At 44.0% G+C, this 19507-nt stretch overlaps 1 protein-coding gene and 1 pseudogene across 3 annotated transcripts in view; one reads left to right on the forward strand and one right to left on the reverse strand.

The window, feature by feature from the left end:
* RNF8 (ring finger protein 8) overlaps nt 1–11576 on the forward strand; it is a 33315-nt gene extending 21739 nt beyond the window's left edge. The window contains exons 6-8 of one of the 3 annotated variants that reach the window (XM_054569304.1): nt 255–362; nt 2391–2456; nt 11117–11576. In XM_054569304.1, coding sequence (XP_054425279.1) covers nt 255–362; nt 2391–2456; nt 11117–11461 — 519 coding nt within the window. In that variant the 3' untranslated portion in view covers nt 11462–11576. Of the gene's footprint in view, nt 1–254; nt 363–2390; nt 2596–11116 lie in introns of all 3 variants that reach the window. The other 2 variants (XM_054569306.1, XM_054569305.1) reach the window with 2 other exon arrangements.
* Nucleotides 11577–15225: 3649 nt separating this feature from the next.
* LOC129067950 (TM2 domain-containing protein 1-like) lies at nt 15226–15958 on the reverse strand (annotated as a pseudogene).
* Nucleotides 15959–19507: the final 3549 nt, after the last annotated feature.

Consider the following 19507-nt stretch of genomic DNA (forward strand, 5'->3'; position numbering starts at 1 on the left):
AGACAAAAACTACAATACAAATACTGAAAAAGCAGAGAGGGAAGAAAGGAAATCAGTGCCCTACTTTAGAAATCATTTCTGAGAAACAGTACCCCCTGGGGAAAGTGCTTTATTCCTTGTGTTGCTCCGCCAGGATGAATTTTTAATTTAGACTCCTTCTGAATTCTATTCCAGAAGATTAATTCTGCTCCCTGTCCTGTTTTGCATTCTTGTTGGTTCTTATGAATGACAGCCAGGGTTGTGTGTCTTTGCAGGAAGAGAAGGAGAAGGTACAAGCACAGAAGGAAGAAGTTCTTAGCCACATGAACGATGTGCTAGAGAATGAGCTCCAGTGTATTATTTGCTCAGAATACTTCATTGAGGTAATTATGAACATTATGATCGGTGGCTTATGGGAGCCTTGTCACTCTCCCAATCCTGAATGGAGGCTCAGCTATACAGGCTGCTTCTGCTCTACGGGACCATTCTGAAGAGCTTTTCTTGCAAAAAGTCCTTGTAGCTATTTGACTACAAGTGACCTTTAGAGGTGGCCACTTGTTATTTGTTTTCGTACAGTCTTCTTTAACTTTACTTTCCTTTTTCTTATTTCATTTGTTCTTGAGTATGTATTTGATATAATCAATATTTTTAGCTGCAGTAAAGCCTTTATCTTTGTTGTTGGGGAGGAAACAGGGCCACCTGGCATTAGATTTTTGAAGTACCAGAATAAAGCTGCTCAATAAATCTACTCTTTCTTTACTCTGAATGGGCACGGTGCTGAGAGTGGGTGTGTAGTGCAGCCTTTGAACAGGGTGGTAAATGTCATTGATGTGGGTCACTGGGAATTCAGCACACAAGTGGAACATAGTTCAGGGACTTGTAGGCTCCTTACGAAAATGAAACCTCTCCTAGATTACCATTGGTTATCCTGTCATTTTTGCACAGACTCTTATTTTTCAAAAATTCTACCATTTGTGACCAGTTCATCTTACACCACAAGTTAAATTCAAGCTGTTAAATGACAGTGCTTTTCAGATTCCTTTACAAAGGAAAATGCGTGCTGACACTGCTTCCTTTTTTTTTCTTTTTTCTTTTTCTTTTTTTTTTTGGTGGTCTTTTTTTTTTTTTTTTTTTTTTTTTTTGGTGGTCTTTAGGAGGTTGAGTCCATTAGCCTCCTGAAAATCTCTCCTGAGCAGACCTGTTTCTTTTGCTCTGGATCCACTTAGACTTCAGGCCAAAAATTTCTCCCATAATTTCTATTCATGTAATTTCCTACTTAGGAGAAACTCAGTTAGTGTTGTTTTGACAAGGCTTACAGACTCTACTGGATGAAGACAAGGAAAGGGGGCTTGGAACAGGTGATGAGTTAGCCAACCTGGAGCGTCTGCACAGACAGACAAGAAAGACAGCTTGCCCTGTGCTTTGTTTACTGCATACCACATGATCTTTCCTACTGGTCACCTCTTAAAGTCAGGGTTGGAAAAAGATTCCATTTTAATCAGGTAGGTGTTTAGTCATGTTTATAAGAATTTACCTCCTATAGTGAACAGAATGTTTCCTAGTCGACTTTCTGGGCTCAACTTGGCATTTGGAAAATAAATGATTTCTATGTTGTTTTCAACTGCTATCCTAAAAGCAGGAATGAAGACTTCGGAGCCTCAGAAAAAGTTGTATCTTAGGGGATGTACATAAACAGGAGTAATGAAGACAATGGTTTATATTCTTATTCTTGGGAATGAAAAGCACCCTGGCAGAAATCTGGGTGTACTTGGAAGAGCCCCTCAAACAACATGGCTCCTTCTGCTTTCTCTCTTCTCATAGGCTTATTTACTTAGGGGTTCAGGCATTGTCAGTGAACCCATTACATTTTTTCCATTTTCTTTCTTTTTTTCCCCAGGCTTTTTAGTTGCCTTTTAGATTTATTTTACTTTTTTGGTTTCTTTTGAGTAGAGATGATGCCTCCTACCATTCTATATACTGAGTTTTCAATGTGCGTTTCCTTTATTAAATATAGGTATATTAAAATTGAGGTTCTGATTTGCCATTAACAAGGCGTATATTTGTTTTTCATAAGAGAGTTAGTGATGTATTTGTACCAAACATTCACACAATTACTAATCCTACCTGTGTCCAAAGGCATTTGTTTGTGAAATATGTTGGCAATGGCCTTGCTGGTGGAATAGAACAGACCAGTCAGCCTACCTGGGGCCTGAGTTTATGAACTTTGAGAAAGAAAATAAATCATCTAATTTGAAGCTTAAAATTTCCCATCCCCAAGGGTGATTCTGGTACCTATCTCTAGATAGGGTATGGTTAAATATCCACTTCGCCTTGCCTAGCTTTTAGATCACAGCCACCTTAGGAAAGTAAGCAGGACAATTTTGATGTGTGTGTTCACATTCCTGTTGCAGGCTGTCACCTTGAACTGTGCCCATAGTTTCTGCTCCTTCTGTATCAATGAATGGATGAAGCGGAAGGTAGAATGCCCCATTTGTCGGAAGGACATCAAGTCCAAAACCCCCTCCCTGGTTCTGGACAATTGCATTAGTAAGATGGTAGATAATCTGAGTTCAGAAGTAAAAGAACGACGAATTGACTTAATTAAGGGACGAAAAGGTGAGTGGGTATGAACAAGATGGTGAGTGCCCTCAACGAAGTACTTATAAACTTTGGCAGATTTTTTTGGTTGGGGAAGAGAGTCAGACGAAAGATTCTGGAGCTAAAGAAGAAGTGGAAGAAATGGGAGAAAGTAAAAGGAGTTAAAGATGATGAATGTGTGAGCCCTGGCCAGGTAGCTCAGTCCATTTGAGTGTCATTCTGATACGCCAAGGTTGTGGGTGTGATCCCTGGTCAGGGCACATACAAGAAGCAGCCAATGAATGCGTAAATGAGGGAACAACAATCAATCTCTCTCTCTCTGTCTCTCTCCTTTCTCCTCCCTCCTCCTCTCCCCCTTCCTCTCTCTCTCTCTCAAAAAGGAAAAACAGTGAGTGTGAGAAAGAGTTGAAGTAGAATTAACTAAGTTGCTTGAGCAGCAAGAAGAGGGAGGCTTAAGTGTATGTGCCTTGGTTACGGGGGTAAAAAGAAAGATATGATTAGAAACACATAGACAGTTTGCTGTACTGATGACTAGACAGTGCTGCTGTTCAAGACAGTTTAGTTGCTGTCCAGGTGTTGTAAAACCCTTGAGTCGGATATACAATCAGTTGTAAACTGGATGCATATAAGTCAGACATTCACAACTGAATGCTTGAAGAAAACACATATACAGATTCTCTCTTTACAGGGCACAGCTTAATCACACAAATTGGGCATAGTGTTAAACCAAAGAGAGATCAATTTAATCCTACTGTGTCATCATTGGGGATCCTAATATATTTACCAGCAAGTTTCCCAGTTGGAGGGAATTTGGATAAAGAGATTGGGGTAGGGGTGGGTGAGTTTCCTTAACAAACCATACTTCCATAGTGAATATCTGCTTATTCAACTAAGTGATCTCCTCACACCAGCAGCCTGCTGTGTTGAGGGTTGTAGAGCTACTCTGCTTAAGACTTGAATGTCCTTGTGGCAAAAGGACATGTCCTGGGGCAAAGCAGAAGGAACTTAATGGTTAGGAAGGGTTGGTAATTGAGTAGGGATTAGAGTCCGTAGAAGCAGGGTATATTTGATTATAACATTAAGCCCCTTTAATAATCTAGTATAGCACTACCTTCTGAAAAAGCTTCAGATCCAAAGTGCTGTGATAGCCGCTGGCTGCACATAAAGACACCTGTCAGAAAAGAACCAGAAGCTTGCTGCCTTTGCAGGTATTTCCCACCACCTGCCCATTGGTAATATGTGTCTTTGGATGTATCTTTCCCTAATTTCAGAGAAGCTGAAGGCTTTAAAGCCACACTGCTAACAATAGGATCTTCTGTCCACTACCTCCTTTTTCCTAACCCTTCAGGAGATATCTGCCACTTTGAGTAGGGCCAGGAATCTGATGCTAATTTGCGAGTGGCTGTGGTTTGAAAATGGCCCTCAGTTGGTCAGCCAGGGCAGAGGCAGTAAGCTTGTCACAGAGCCAGTGGTGCAGGTGCTGAACAGAGAGTATATTTGAGCCTTTTATACTCAAGGAAGACATTCTGACCTGAAGGAGGATGGGGTGGCCCTCAGGTGGTTCTTTAGAAACAAAGTGTTTTACTCTGTTTTGACAGCTATGTGTTGTTGGGTTTTATGACTAGTTTTGAGCTCCCAGAGATTTTTTACCTCCCATGAGCCACTTGATTCTGGTAGAATCCCATTGCTCTTCCTCTCTGCCTCCCATCATGCCATAAGCAGTTATAGGAACACTATACCGCGGACCAGGATAAGATGGTAAATCAGGCATTATCTCAGCTCTTGTAGTACTCCTTGTCTATGGAGGGATAGAAAGGGAAGTAGGTGGTGTGACAAGTTCCACAACAGGGTTCTAAAAAACTGCAGAGAAGGGGACACTCAATTTGGCTGGGGCAGGTGGAGGTATCGGGGAAAGCTTCACAGAAGAAGAGCCTTTTGAAGTGAGTCTTAAAGCTTCCCTAAGGGGTAGCTTTCCAAGCAGAGGAATCAGCACAAGCAAAGCACAGAGGTGTGAGCGGCAATGATTTGTTCCTAACAGTAACCCCTTGTGGACCACTTAGATAGAGCATCTACATGGTGCCAGAGTAGCATGAAGATAGCCACAGCTTAGGGAGTGTAAGCTATGGCATTGTGAATGCCTTCTGTTTCTTTCCTCCTTTCTGAGAGGAACAGGGGCCTGGGAACCCAGATATAACCAAGGTCTGCCTTTGAGCTCAAGTGTGCTGGGACTGTGTAGGCATAGGAACACCAAGTACTTTCTTTGCCCAGCACATTGGCGAGGTTTCTTCTCACAAGTCCAAGGTCAGTAGGTGGTTTCATGCAGCATTGGAAAGGGAAAGAATATCAAACTCCTTTTTCTCTCCAAAGGCTAGAGGGTGCCTCTGCCTTTTTGGTAACACTAGGAACCTGCACAGTCAGCCAAATCAGCCTGCCTGTCGCAGTCATTGGCTGAGACCATTCTGGCACCAGTTTCAGTTTCTGCAGTTATCACACTGAGTGCAGCTTTTACGTTTTCTCTAGAGACAGACAGAAGGTTCCATGGCCCGATTTAGGGAAACATGTGCCAGAGCCATCATCAGCTTCACTGGTCTGCAGTGTGGGATTTAGAGAAAATTCTCAGTTCAAATACCAGCCTTTCTTGCCAATTGAAAGCTGGTTTAATCCCCAGTGCATCAGAATTTTAAAAAGGACCACACTTACGATCTGGGAACTAGGGTTGGCAAGTCTATAATTGTCATAGTTTTGATGCTGTGGCAGGGCTGTTTTCCTCCTGGCAGGGTTGCTCTGAGCATGTGTTCAGAGAAGGACACTTCCCTGTTTATGGCTGCATGGGCTCTGATCCCAGCAAGAGCAGCCCCAGGTAGGCTTCCCTGGTTGGTGGTGGTGTCTTCAAGTTCCATGTCCGGTGGGAGGTGTAATGCCTCATGACTGATTAACCGTTGATTCCTTGTGAACTCTGGGAGGCCAGATTATAGAGGTGAGGAGGAAAATGTTAGGATGCGTAATCCAGGTTGAAGAAAGAGTGCTCTGGAGCTGGGGCAGGTAAGGAACATCCAGTAAATGCTTGCTGCATTAGTAATTACAATTCTCTGGGATACTGATGTAAGAGTTTTCCTAGGGGAAGACATTTATCCACTGTAGAGGCTTTCCCTCTGGAGCCAGTGAGGTGCTGGAGCAGTCTCTGTCAGCTGCTTCAGCTCCCCTGTTTGTTCTGTTCTTCTTAAATGTTGGTTGGTTAACAGCAGTTGGTTGGTTAACATTCTCATTTTTAGCTTTTAACTAGCAATTTCTTTGGGTTGTGCTCAGAAAAGAAGCAACAAATAATCTAGAAATAAAATCTTGTTGGTCCTTTATAGCAGAGATTTCCAATCCATGGGCTTCTTCAAACTGCATACCCCAGCTCCCTTGGTACTCTACTAGTGAGTCGAGGCTGCTAGTCAGAAGTGTGCCGTGGCCTGCAGGTGTGCTGCGGGGGGAGCCAGGTTCATGAATCACACCTTCCCTGAATTTGTGGGACATGCCCCTCCAGAGGTTGGGGGTCTCTAGGAAGATTGGCCCATGTCAGACCACATGGCCTGTGGTTCTTGCCTGCTTCCTGCAGAATATCAGGCAGTGATTCAGACATGAGAAACTGGCGGTCTCTGAAGAGAGTACCTGCCTGCCTCGGGGAAGGCTGTCCCCGATGTTGCCATCATCCCTCGCTGAAAGACAGAGCTGGCGAAAGGAGCATGTGGGGAATGTCAGCAGTAACAGTGTTGGCAGGTTGAGTCATCCAGAGAGAATACTATGGGCATGTACTTTTAATCACCTCGGGAATCGAGAGGGTCACGTGCAGGATGTCAGCATGGCACGGGACAGTGTTTGTCAAAGGGACAACTGTTCTCACCAAGGGCAGCTTGGGGCTTGGGGCGGGGGTGTCCTCATGGATGCATACAAACAGTGTATAACATTGCACTTTTTACAAATTTTGACTTTAAAAAATGTGTCCTTCACAAAATTGTCATGGGATAGAAAACTAGCAGACTTATTACTAGAAGCTTTTTTTGTAATAGTCCAAAACCGCCCTCCATTTTTGCCCCTCCTTTTCTCCTTCCCTTCTCTTCTTTTGTCTCCTATTTTTCTTCCTTTCCCTGTCCCTCAAGTGGAATCTCCCTGAGCATTCTGATTGACATCTCAGAATGCACACCTGGAAGCGACAAGGGCAGCACAGAACTGTCCACTCAGCGGGGAAGGGACTGTGATCTTAGAAGTTAGCTTCTAAGATTAATTGGAATATGTGGAGTAGCCACCCAGAAAGCCCTAGAACCTCGAATTTCTGTCTTTTTAAAAATTTTTTAACTTTTTTATTTTTAAAAATATTGTATTGGTTATGCTATTACAGTTGTCACAATTTTTCCCCCTTTGCCCCCCTCCACCCAACCTCTCCCACTGCCTCAAACAATTCCCACACTTTGTCCATGTCCATGGGTCATGCATATATGTAGAACCTCAAATTTCTTGTTGACTCTGTAGTCCTTGAGATGTGGGGGTCAAAAGCCTGTTCTGACTAGTGCTCTGTGGTGGTGTGTCTTCTCTCCTTCGCCAAAAGCTACCACTGCACCACAGCCCCGGGCAGGTTTTCACAGCTTAGGAGATTGGCCTTCCTAGGGTAATGACGCCGTAGTGCACTCCAAATGCACACATGGCTGGGTTGGAGGGAACCATGCCATCCACGCCAGGGTGAGCGGCCCATGGCTGACGTGTCTGCGGAGTCCAGGACTCTGGTGAGTGCGAACCCCACCCCCCACCCACGTGGTACTAAGGGCAAGATGCGTACTTGCCCAGGTGAGCCCCTACCAGCTGGAGAGAAGGCCTGGGAGGAACAGGAGCACACGCTCGAGCTGCAGCAGAAGTGTGAGCAGCTGGTCATCTTGGGAGGTGCCCAGCAGGAGGGACTTCAGAACTTCAGACCCCTTGTTGCTATTTTCCACAGAATTTTCTCCTGGCTCTTTTGTTTTTGGTTTTTTTGTAGTGATAAAACAGAGTTTCCCAAAAATATGGGTGCTCATTATACATGGCAATATATGGTACTTCCAGGAACTTCTTATTGTAGAAGACCACTTATGTAAATATAGAGTAGTGTCATTCACCAAAGCAGCTTTTCCTTGAGAGTGTCTTGGTTCCTGCACTTAGCACTAGATGTACACCAGGTAATTTTAGAGCAAGCTCAAATAAGTTGGTATTCTAGATTTCCATGAATTAGTCGTGGAAATCTTTTTTCCTCTTTTTCCCTCTCCCATAGAATTGGGTACATCACCATTGAGGCTTCTCTGTATCCGCCTCAATGTATTCTCTGTAAATCCTGTATTCTCTGGATTTATATCTTGTCCAAGTGCCTGTTACTGTGGTTCTTAAGAGACCTGATAGGACTAGAAATGCTTCTATTCCTGATTAGGGCTTCTGCTTGAACTGCTTTCTGCTTTCCTACCCTGGAGAGTTTGGACCTCTTTTACAGTTGGCCCCTGAAGAGTAAACCAGAATCAGCACCGAAGAAACATCTGCTTCCTTTCTCTGGGCCTGTCCTTTTTCTCTGTACCTACCTAGTGTCAGGTGCAGGGGAATAAAAGCGGATGGGGCACGTGCGACCCCTGCCCTCGTGGAACTTTCGGTCTAGATGCAGGGCCTAGGCCGGCTGTGGTGACATGCTGTAACAGGAGGGATGAAAGGTGCTAGGCAGGGGTCAAGGGCAGGCAGAGAAGTGAAGGGAAGTCAAAGGGAGGTGGGTGCATAGTGTAGGTAGAAATGCCAAAAGCAAGAAGGCAGGAGAGGTTTGGGGGCTGAAAAAAGTACAGAGTGATGGGGTTTTAGGTGCAAGGCAACGTGTTGAGCAGTGAGGCTGGAAAAGCAGGCAGGACTGGATCATGAAGTCTTCTAGATTGTCAAAGATTTAGACTGGGAGCTGTGGAAAAACTATGCAAGAGTTTAAGTGGAGATGTGACCATTCATGTTTGTATTTTTCTGGATAGGTTAATGTAGCTGCAGTGGAGATAACATGGTGATGGGAACAAGAACAGAGGCAGCAGCCCTGGCCAGGGGTAATGGCTGGGTTAGAGAAGTAGCAGCGGGGATGGAGAGGGTGAATGGACTTGAGCAGGTGTTTAGGGGATAGAACCTACAAGTTTGTGGAGCTGGTTTGCTGTGAGGAATGAAGGCGCTCAGAGTTGCGGATCACTTCTGGTTTCTGTCAGGCAGCTGGGTGGATGATAGTGCGTTCACTGAAATAAGGAGCAGGTTGTCCTGGAGATAAGTTTAGTTTTAGACTCAAGTTGTTTAGATAGCCTAAAGTAAGTTGAGAGCTCTCAAGGGTATTGAAATATGTGGACCTGGTGCCCAGAAAATACTAGATTTGGGGATCCTCTCTGTGAGTCGTAAGAGCCAAAGGTCAAGACTCTGTCCCTGAGAAACATAGACACGGAAGGGCCAGGTAGTGGAAAAGGAGTATACAGGGCAGACCTGGAGGAGTGGCCGAAGGGAGATGGAGAAAGGGAGGTGTGGACAGGTGACAAAAGACATCAGAATGGTGTGCTCTGAGCCTTCCTGACCACACCCCTGTCTGTGGTCGCCCCTTATTACTTTCTAGACACCTCCGTATTTATTTCTTTCAAATACTTACAAGACTGAAATTGTATTTGTTAGTGTGTTCTTGCCCCTCAATTTATAAACTTGAGGGCAGGGGTTTTATCTTCTTGTATGTAGTATTCTCAGGGCCTAGAAGAATATTTGGTAGGTGTTCAGTAAGTGCACATTTGTGAGTGGTTATGAATGGAGGGGTTGGCAGTGTGAAATGCTGCTGATAAGGTAAGGATAAAAAATGCCCTTTAGATGTAGCAGGTGTATGGGACATTGATGATTTTGCCTAGGACAAGTTGACGGGGGGTGGAGTTTGCAGTGAATCAGAATGAGTAAGAAGTGAAGGAGTAGACAAGAGTAAGAATAGACAAGGTCATCAAGAAATTTGGCTACGATTGTGGGGAGCAGCACCTAAGAAGGCTATTGTTGGAGGAGGAAGTCAGGGTAAAGGAATTTTTCATTTTGGTTTTTTAAATATATTTTTTATTTATTAATTTTGGGGGGGGGGGAGTGGGGGAGAGAATGAGACATTGATTTGTGTTGTTCCATTTAGTTATGCATTCATTGGTGGTTTCTTGTATGTGCCCTGACCAGGTATCAAACCAGTAACCTTAGCATATTGGGATGATGCTCTTATCAACTGAGCTATCTGGCCAAGGCTTATTTTGTTTTTTAAAGACATGAGAGATTTGAGCATGTTCAGTTGCTGATTGGAAGGAGCCTGTAGAGAAAGATGCTGGGAAGTGAGATAGTGGATGGGGCACAGCTCTAGGAAGGTAGGGGAGGGGAACGAATGCCGAGAGCACAGATGGAGGAATTAGGCTTTAAAAGCAGGAGGCTGCATCCTCTGTTCCCAGAGGAAAGAGAATAATGTGGCAGGGCGGGCAAGGAAATGTGCTTGAGGGGAGTCAAGAGAATTTCATTCTTGTGACTTCTGCATTTTTCTGTGAACCCTCGGGTGAAGCCCTTAGCTGAGCGGAAGGGAGCCTCACACGGTTCTCCCAGCTCACCAAGGCTGGCGGCATGCCCCGCCCCAAGGCATCCCGCCTCAGCCACCTCCCAGAACTGGGAGAAAAGTAGCTTTTATTACTCTCTCAATCCTCCTACCAATGTGTTCCAGACCTCAGTCTCAGGGAAGGGGACGGTTTCCTTGGTGGCTTTATTGTGCCTTAGTGTAGCCAGGATGCCTGCTTCTCCAGGATCAAGGAAGCAGAAGCTGTTGAAAAAGACTGGAGGCCAATAAATAGCCCCTCCGACTGCCTCCCTCTCTGGACATTAGAGGAACTCCCACCTCTCCTTGCCAATCACTGTGGGTGCAATTTGCTCTTTCCTTCAACGTATATTTATAGAGGGCCACCTTTGTGTCAGTCACATTTAGGTACAAGGAATAGAAAGGAAAGTGAAAATCTAATAAGTTAGTTGTGATTATTACTGTGGAGGAAAAGAAGAGCAAGAAGGGTCAGTAGTAATGGGAGATCTTTGGCAGTTTTTGATGGGGTAGTCAAGAAAGGCAGCACCAGGAAGATAACATTTGAGTAGAGCTCCACAGGAAGAGGCCATGCTGCACCCGGGGAAACAGTGTCCCACGCAGAGGGAATAGGAGCGGGGAACATGCTTGGTGTGTTGGATGAACAGCAAGGAGGCCAGTGTGGCTACAGTGGAGTGAGTGACTAGGGAGGAGAAGGGGGTGAGGTGAGGAGGTTGGGCAGGAGGCAGGTTGTGTGGGGCCTCCCAGGCCTTTGGAAGGACCTTTCCTTGAACTCTTACTCTGGGAGAAGCAAGGAGCAGGCTTTGAGCAGAGTGACGTGATCTGACCTGTTTTCTCATTACCGTGGCTACTGTGTGAGGAAAAGACTGAGGGTGGCAGCAGGTAGGCCAGAGAAGGGACATGCAGGCTCCTCTTTTATTTCTCTTTTCTTTTTCTCCAAAGCAAAGAGACTGTTGTGAAGACTGTGCTGCAAGGGCCTTTAAAAGACTGCTAGGCAATGGAAGCTTGGGGTGGTCTGGAGGATTCTCCATGGACCGGCCTTGGGCTGCGCTGAGGCAGAGCGTGGAAGAACCGCGTGGGACAGAGTCTGAGTTGGGAAGCTCTCCATCACGAGCCTCCCATGCAGGGCAGCCCCGCTGCCACCATTGCCTAAAGGACAGTGGCACTCACCACCCGACGGAGTCAGGGTACTTAACAGACTCTGCCTCACGACATGTTAAATGGTTATATAGTTCTGTTTGCTTTTTAAATTTATTGTTGTTTTTGTTATTGTTTTGGTATCTCTGAAGCACCTCTGTTGACATTTGTCCTGGACAGCTTGAATGTACCCCTATGACTGCCCCTGAAAGTTAAGGCAGCGTCTGAGAGGATGGAATACCTCTTTGTGAAAACAAGATGTCATTTTCTGGAAATAAAATGTAAAATTTAATAGTTGCTCAGCTGGACTTTAGTGTATTTGTATTTGTCTTCCTTCCCTTCTAGCTCCCAGACAGTCTTACAAGTAAACACTGGCAGCTTATAAACTGCAACCAAGAAAGTGACTGAATCAGGTGACAGACTCAAGTGAACATCAGCCTTGGAAGCCAAGCCCAAGGTTATTACCATAGCAGATGGGCGCTGTTAAGCCCCTGACCATTGTGTTTCCTTTTCATTCCAAAGGTGGGTCACTGCTTACCTGGTTTCAGGAGGAGCGGATTCCCTTCTTCAGCTGGGGTTTGGAAGTAGTTTCCAAGTCTGTTTTACCAAATGTCAGAAAACTTGGACAATAATTTCATGCGTGTGCTTTTTAAAAAAAAATTAAAAGTCATCTCTCTTGCAACTTCCTAAACAGAAAGAAAACTAGATTGATTGGGAGACAGGAGCTTGGTATTCTTAGGTACCAGGGATGAATGAGATTGAGGGACAATGCAGGAAGTTCAAGAGTAGTCATTTGAAACAAGCTCTCTGGTAGGATTGTGAACTGTATTATGACATTCAATGATTTGCTTCTAGGTGGAAAGATATGTTTCCTTTATCTTTTTATGCCTACCTGGAGAATCATTCTTTGTATTTTTCATAATGGAGTCAAAGCTATTGACTCGCCAACTTTTTAGGATGGTTGGTTTTTCCCTTTGTTGAATATGCAGTTAAATTGTGATCCTGGAGTCTCTAGTCTTCATATCTGTCTTTCTTACAGTGTGTACTAATTGAAATACTAGTGTGGTCAAGGAATAAGTAAATGTAGAAAACAATACTTTAAAAATATCTATCATAACCACATCAGAAAAATGCTGGGGAAACAAAGAAAGAAAAGATTATTTCCATCTTAATGTGATAATCTCCTGTTTATCCTATACATGTGTTTTGTTTTATGATTGCATGAGCATATATAAATTTTTACTTATTCATTATTTTTTAGTTCATATATCATAATCACTTTTAGAAGAGTACAAATACACATTTTTAAATTTTTTATAAGAATTTTTTTAAGCCAAACTGACAAAATATTCCAGGGGGCAAGATCTCAAATGCTCCCCAGATAAGTTTTTTTTGACTAGGTAATATGACCACATGGTGTGAAATCCAAAGGTACGAGAGGACCTAAATTGAAAAGCCTGTCGCTCTTGTCCCCATTGACCACTTCCCTGCACAGGCAATGAATGAGTGTTCCCAGCTCTCCGTGTGTCCTTCCAGAGATCCTCCCTCTGTATATAAACAGAGACACATAGGTGGTCGTTTTCTTTCTTTTGCACAAATGATAATAAACTACACTATTCTGTCCCTGGCTTTTAGTGATAGTTCCATGTCAGTACATAAGGAACTTCCTCTTTCTTTGTTACAGCTGCCAATTATTCCACTGTGTGTTGGTAACAAAATTTGTCTTTCCAGTCTGTGATCTAGGTTGCTTCAAACCTTTTACTCTTTCTTTTTTTCATACAGCCTCAAAGTTCTATTAAATCTCAGAATACATACTTTTATGTATGTAAATACATAAGATAGATAAGTAATTGATTATGCTATCACAGTTGTCCCGGGGTTTTTTCCTTTCCTTTATTCCCCATCACCCTCTACACCGCCCCACCCTCCAGCATTCCCCCTCTTAGTTCATGTCCATGGGTCATACACATAAGTTCTTTGGCTTCTCCATTTGCTATACTATTCTTAACCTCCCCCTGCCTATTTTGTACCTACTATTTATGCTGCTTATTCCCTTTACTGTTTCCCCCATTCTTCCCTCTCCCCCTTCTTTCTGATCTCCATTTCTGTGATTCTGTTCCTGTCCTAGTTGTGTGCTAAGTTTGTTTTTGTTTTTGTTTTAGGTTCAGTTGATAGCTGTGAGTTTGTTGTCATTTTACTGTTCATAGTTTCGATCTTCTTCTTTTTCTTAGATAAGTCCCTTTAACATTTCATATAATAAGGGCTTGGTGATGATGAACTCCTTGAACTTTACCTTCTCTGGAAAGCACTTTATCTGCCCTTCCATTCTAAATGATAGCTTTGCTGGAGAGAGGAATCTTGGAGGTAGGTCCTTGTCTTTCATGACTTCAAATACTTCTTTCCAGCCCCTTCTTGCCTGCAAGGTTTCTTTTGAGAAATCAGCTGATAGTCTTATGGCAACTCCTTTGTAGGTAACTCGCTCCTTTTCTCTTGTTGATTTTAAGATTCTCTCCTTATCTTTAATCTTGGGTAACTTAATTATGATGTGCCTTTGTGTGTGCTTCCTTGGGTCCAACTTCTTTGGGACTCTGAGCTTCCTGGATCTCCTGGAAGTCTATTTCCTTCACCAGATTGGGGAAGTTCTCCATTATTTTTTCAAAGAAGTTTTCAATTTCTTTTGCGTCCTCTTCTCCTTCTGGCACCCTTGTGATTCAGATGCTGGAGTGTTTAAAGTTATCCCAGAGGTTCCTAAGCCTCTCCTCATATTTCCGAATTCTTGTTTCTTCATTCTGTTCTGGTTGAGTGTTTATCTCTTCCTTCTGCTCCCAATCGTTGATTTGAGTCCTGGTTTCCTTCCCTTTACTGTTGGTTCCCTGTTCATTTTTCTTTATTTCACTTTGCATAGCCTTTGCTTTTTCTTCCATTTTGCGACCATACTCAATCAATTCAGTGAGCATCCAGATTACCAGTGTTTTGAACTGTGCATCTGATAGGTTGGCTATCTGTTCATCGCTTAGTTTTATTTTTGGAGCTTTGATCTGTTCTTTCATTTGGGCCATATTTCTTTGTATCAGCAAGTCTGTTACTTTGGAAGGGGCAGAACCTTATGTATTCACCAGGGCAGGACAACCCAGGCTGCTGCATTGTGACACTGGGGGGGAGGGAACAGTGCCGCTTGCTTGGCTCTCGATGGCTTTCAGTCACTTCCCCTGCTACCCACAAGCAAATTGGGCCCTTCTGGTGCTGATCCCCATGTGGGTGGGTTTGTGTAGGTTCTAGGACCCTGTGGGTCTCCAACGAACTCTCCTGTGAGGCTGAGAGTTTTTCCCGCTGCTGCAACCTCCACAGGTTTTTACCTCCAGAGGTTTTGGGGCTTGCTTTTCCTGCACTGGAACCCTGGATTGCATGGTCTGTCTTGCTGTCCAGCTGTTCCTCTGGTTTATCTGCATACAAATGTGGGACCGCCCAGTCTGCCAGCTGCTGCCTCACCTGCCCAGTCCTCCAGCTGACGCCTTGCCACGTGTCCTCTCTGCCTGGCTTCCCGTCTCCACTCCTCCTACCTGTCTGGATGAATGTTTATTCTTTAACTCCTTGGTTGTCGGACTTCCATACAGTTCAATTTTCTGGCAGTTCCAGTTATTTTTTGTTTTTAAATTTGTTGTTGTCCTTCAAAAGAAGGTTGTGTGAGGGGGGCAAAGTGTATCTACCTATGCCTCCATCTTGGCCGGAAGTCTCTAAATCTCCGAATATATACTTTTAAGTAAAACAACAAAAATGACAATGACAAAAATATATAAAATCCATAAAGTGAAGAAGAAAAAAGGAAAACTGGAAATCCACATTCTGGGGGTTCTCTATTTAAATCTAAGAGCCTCACATCTGTTTCTTTAAAAAATATTTATGGATATAACTTTCTAAATGTTTGTTAGTACTAGTGTTGTAAGTCTGGTTCCACAATAATCTATAATGTAATCACTTCCATCTGAAGGTCTAACAATCTGCACTGAAGTCAGAATGAAGTCCACTAGGCTTCCCACTCCATACAACCTTGCAGTGCAAAACTCCAGTGAACCCAAGGCAGAGTGTCCAGGGAAAAATCAATCTGCTCCCAGCCATCCAAGAAAAAGACAGTACAGCTGCCACTTTGTATGACTAGCCATATACATTTTGACAAGATATGGTCTTGAGAAAATTAACTTCAAAATATGTTTCATTGCCCCTGAAACTCCGTACAAGTTATATTGGGTGCTGGAAAACAGAACTGTGAAAACATGGCTTTTATAATTGTAAGGTTAAGTGGCTCTTATGTAACATTGTTTATTCTTTAGATATTTACATATATATTGCCCTACTTTGAAGTCCTCACACTTGTGTCCCTTTGCCCCCAGTGGAAGTGGCGGCAAGCCTCCAAGCTCCCGTGGTGACTGAAACAAGCCCCAGGGCACCCCTATTGTGGACCAGTGCATCCCACTTTTTATGAAACAATGCTGCAGCGAACACCCTTATATTCAAACATCCACAATTAGAGGAAAGATTCTCAACTCCAAAAGCCTGAAAACCTTCTGTGGAGACGGATTTCACAGACTGACCATCTTCTCCCTGGATGGCCGGACACAGCGACTTGCAGCTTCTCCCTTCAGAACACATTTCTCTCAAGGGTGCCACACAGGTTAAGAAAGTGAGCTCTTAAATACAGACTTAAAAAAAAAAAAGAAAACTTTTAAAATTCAGAGTGCTGGGGTTTGCATCCCAGCCCTGCCATTTGTAACTGTGTGACATTGGGCAAATTAATCAACCTCTCTGAGCCTCAGTTTCTTCATCTCTGAAATACCCTAATGTGAGAGCTTATATAATTTTTCCCGTCACTGCACTGCTCACAAACAGAGATTTGAGTGTTCTATTTTTAAAAGACACAAACCAAAAATTAACCCAAACTTTTGCATTATTTCTCTGAGCTACAGTATGTTCTTTCCCTGGAGAGATATCTGATATTAAATATCATCTACATTTTGCTTGCCTAGAAAAATACATGGTAACTTTTCTGCCTTGCAGCACCAAACCACAGTATAGCTGAGCCCCACCGCTGTGCAAACTGGCTCTAATTAGAGGCCTGTTCTCTAAACAGGGCTCGGAGAAACTGGTAAAGAGGGGATGTTTCACATTCTGGCTTTATTAAGCAGATGAATGTAGCCAGCTAGCTCTGTGAAGTGCTTTGCAGTGAGTGGCAGGTGTCCCATATCCATCTGATTACGTTAACCTAGAAAGGGCTCATACTCTGCCTCTAGGCGAGCTTCATCCCAGCAATCAGACTGCACCAGGGCAGGGACTTTGCCCTTTGTGGGTTGGATAGCTGGATACCTGTCCTCTGTTCCTCTGATTGGAAGCTGCTGTTTTTATAAAAAGACCTAAATCCCCTCATTATCTCCAGCTCTTCTCTTTTACTACTTTTTCCTCCTCTGTGAACAGTGACCCAGGCAGTCGCCATAGCTGCAAGAGTGCCTGGGATGGGCAGCTCCCTCCAGCTACCTGTTTGCTTTTTACAGCCTGACCCCTGAGAGAATCCCGCCACTTCTTACCTAGGATAACCTAGGAACTCAGTGGTGCCCTAGTTTTAAGAGGAGGAACTTGCACTGTGGTCCTAACCTAAAGAGATTAGCAGAACCCTGGAATTACTGTCCCTTACCCAGAAATGCAAGCTTGTTCACAGGTGCAAGGGCCTGACTTGAGCAGCCTGCCACTGCGGTTACAGCAGCCCAAGGGCTTGCTCTTCTGAACACCAGTTAGCGTCTTTCAAAGACAGAAAGCTTCCCCTGTACTCAACGCTTCCTGATTTTTCCCATAAATGGAAATTCAGGCAAAAGGATTAGGGATTCCTGGGGAGACGATGGAGCCTTGTGTTGATGGAAAATAATGAACTGCTAGGTGCTGCTGATTCTGCAGTTTAGAAGAGCATATGAATCCTAAGAAAGGGCTGGGCCTGCGGTGGGTACTCAATAGATACTCAGATTCAGCATCCCCCAACAGTGCCCACCAACGGTTATCCGAGTTCATTAATTCCTAAGCAACATTTTCTGCTTGCTGTGGCTTTAGCGAAGTCTAACCCCGATTCCCACCTCAGACCCAGTTTCTAGGCCCAGCATCCCTGCTGTCCACTTCCCTTCGGGTCTGTGAATGCTTTAATCTGGCGTGCCTTTTTTTGTCCCCAGATTTGGCCACAGAATTAGTGGCCAAATCCTGAATTCTAGATGTTTCCAACAAAATTAATTCAGCAATAGTTTTTGGATGCCCATTCTTTACTAGGTGTTTAGGGTATGGCACCTAACGAAGCAAAAAAAGGTGTTGAACCTACATTCTACTAAGGGGTCAAAAATCAAAACTTCCCACAAAGATTTTATTAGATTCTCTGGGGGTGGTTTAGCAGTATATCCTCACATTTATAAACTCCAGGCAGAGCCTGTAGGCTGTACAGGGCCACACCAAGATATAAAGCTAGCATTTCACACCTCCAAGACCTGGGTTGCCGGAGCCTTCTTGGTTTGCTGCTCCTTTTACCTCCCCTTAGGATGTAGGGACCAGCTCTTTGGAGATCAAGCTCTCCCGGGCCTCTACCCAGCCCCTGCCAGGGGCCTTCAAGGCATCTCTGAAGCAAGTCTGGGCTTTAAGCAGGGAGGATATGCCCTGAAAGTCCCCTCAGCACCACACAAGAACACCGCAGTCCTGGGTAGACAAGCACCCAGGAGCACTAGAACACTAAGGGAGCCCCAGGTGACACTGCTTCAGTGTCACCAGGCAGATATAGTCAGGTGTTTCTGAAGTGAATATTGACAGCAAACTTAACCTGGTAATGGATGGGACTGGACAGGTTTTCAGGACATTCTAAAGCAAAGAGGTTTGTCACACTTTTGACCCATTCTCTTCCCTTCAAAAGCTCTGGTAAGACCAGGACAGGGAATGCTCCAGAAGGTAAAGGAGGTAAGAACAAGAGAGAATGGAAGGCTCTCTCTGAAATATTAGGGTGGAGAGAGAGAACTGCATCCTTAACCTCGCCCTCTTCAGGTGACCTGTCTTATAAGGAGCTTCCTGAGAGAATACATACCACACGTCTTGAAATCCAGGCCTTGGACAGAATGCACAAGTACTCAGGCTTTCCTCCCCTCTTCTCAAAGTCTTTCAGTAGCTCTCTAAATACTGCCCTGGCCATTGCTCTTTCCCTCCCTAATCCATTTTTCCACACCGTATCCCAAGGTGGCTTTCTGAAATATATGTGAGATCATGTCTCAGCCGCCTTTGTCTCTTTTTGAGTCATAAACAAATAACTTACAATTTCTAAACCTCAGTTTCCTCATCTGTAAAATGGGGGAAATAATAACTATCTCATGGAGTTTATTGTGAAGATTAAATGAAACTGTAGCATAGTGCCTGGCACATGGCAAGAGCTCATCAAATATTCGCTATTTACATTATTGACATTGGAGAGAACTTAAATCGACCAATTTGCAGAATAGCCACATAGTCTAGAGGTTATGAGCATTGCCTGGGAGTCAGACATACCTGGGTTTGAATTCCAGCTCTGTCTTTACCACACATATGAGCTCAGGCAAGTCAATTAATCTATCTTCTGGTTTCCTTTCCAGAAAAGAATAAAATCTTTCTTCCCAGGGCTTTTTGTTAGGGTGAAATGAAATAATGTATGCACATCAGAATTAGGTTTTGCTAATACAGGGCCCTAAACACCGTCCCCCCACCCAAGCAAGAAGCTGAAGGGAGGCTCTATTGTTATTAAGGGCTCAAGTTCTTTCTCTCTTACCATCCTTAGTGGTTGCCTAATAATCCAAGACAGCAGCTATATTTGAAGTTTTAACACTCCCCAGAAGCTTTGCCTAACAATTTCTACTTATATAGCATTGGCCGGAACACAGTATATGGCAACACCTAGCTGCAAGGGAGGCTGGGGTTATAGTTTTTCAGCCTGAAAAACTGCCATCAAGAATGAAATAGGTTTCGTTAAGTAAGTAAGCCTTCTGCCAAAAGGCACATGAGTGAACTTGGAAGTGGATCTTTCAGTGCAGGCAAGCCTTAGTCCTGGCCAACAGCTTGACTTCAATCTCATGAGAGACCTTGAGTCAGTAACCACTGAGATAAGCCACTTCCAGATTCCTCACCCTCAGAAACTGTGTGAGATAATAAGCATTGTTT

This window comes from Pteronotus mesoamericanus, unplaced genomic scaffold, assembly GCF_021234165.1.
Source record: "Pteronotus mesoamericanus isolate MK-2021 breed Mesoamerican mustached bat unplaced genomic scaffold, CSHL_Meso_final contig_20, whole genome shotgun sequence".
NCBI classification, from domain to species: Eukaryota; Metazoa; Chordata; class Mammalia; order Chiroptera; family Mormoopidae; genus Pteronotus; species Pteronotus mesoamericanus.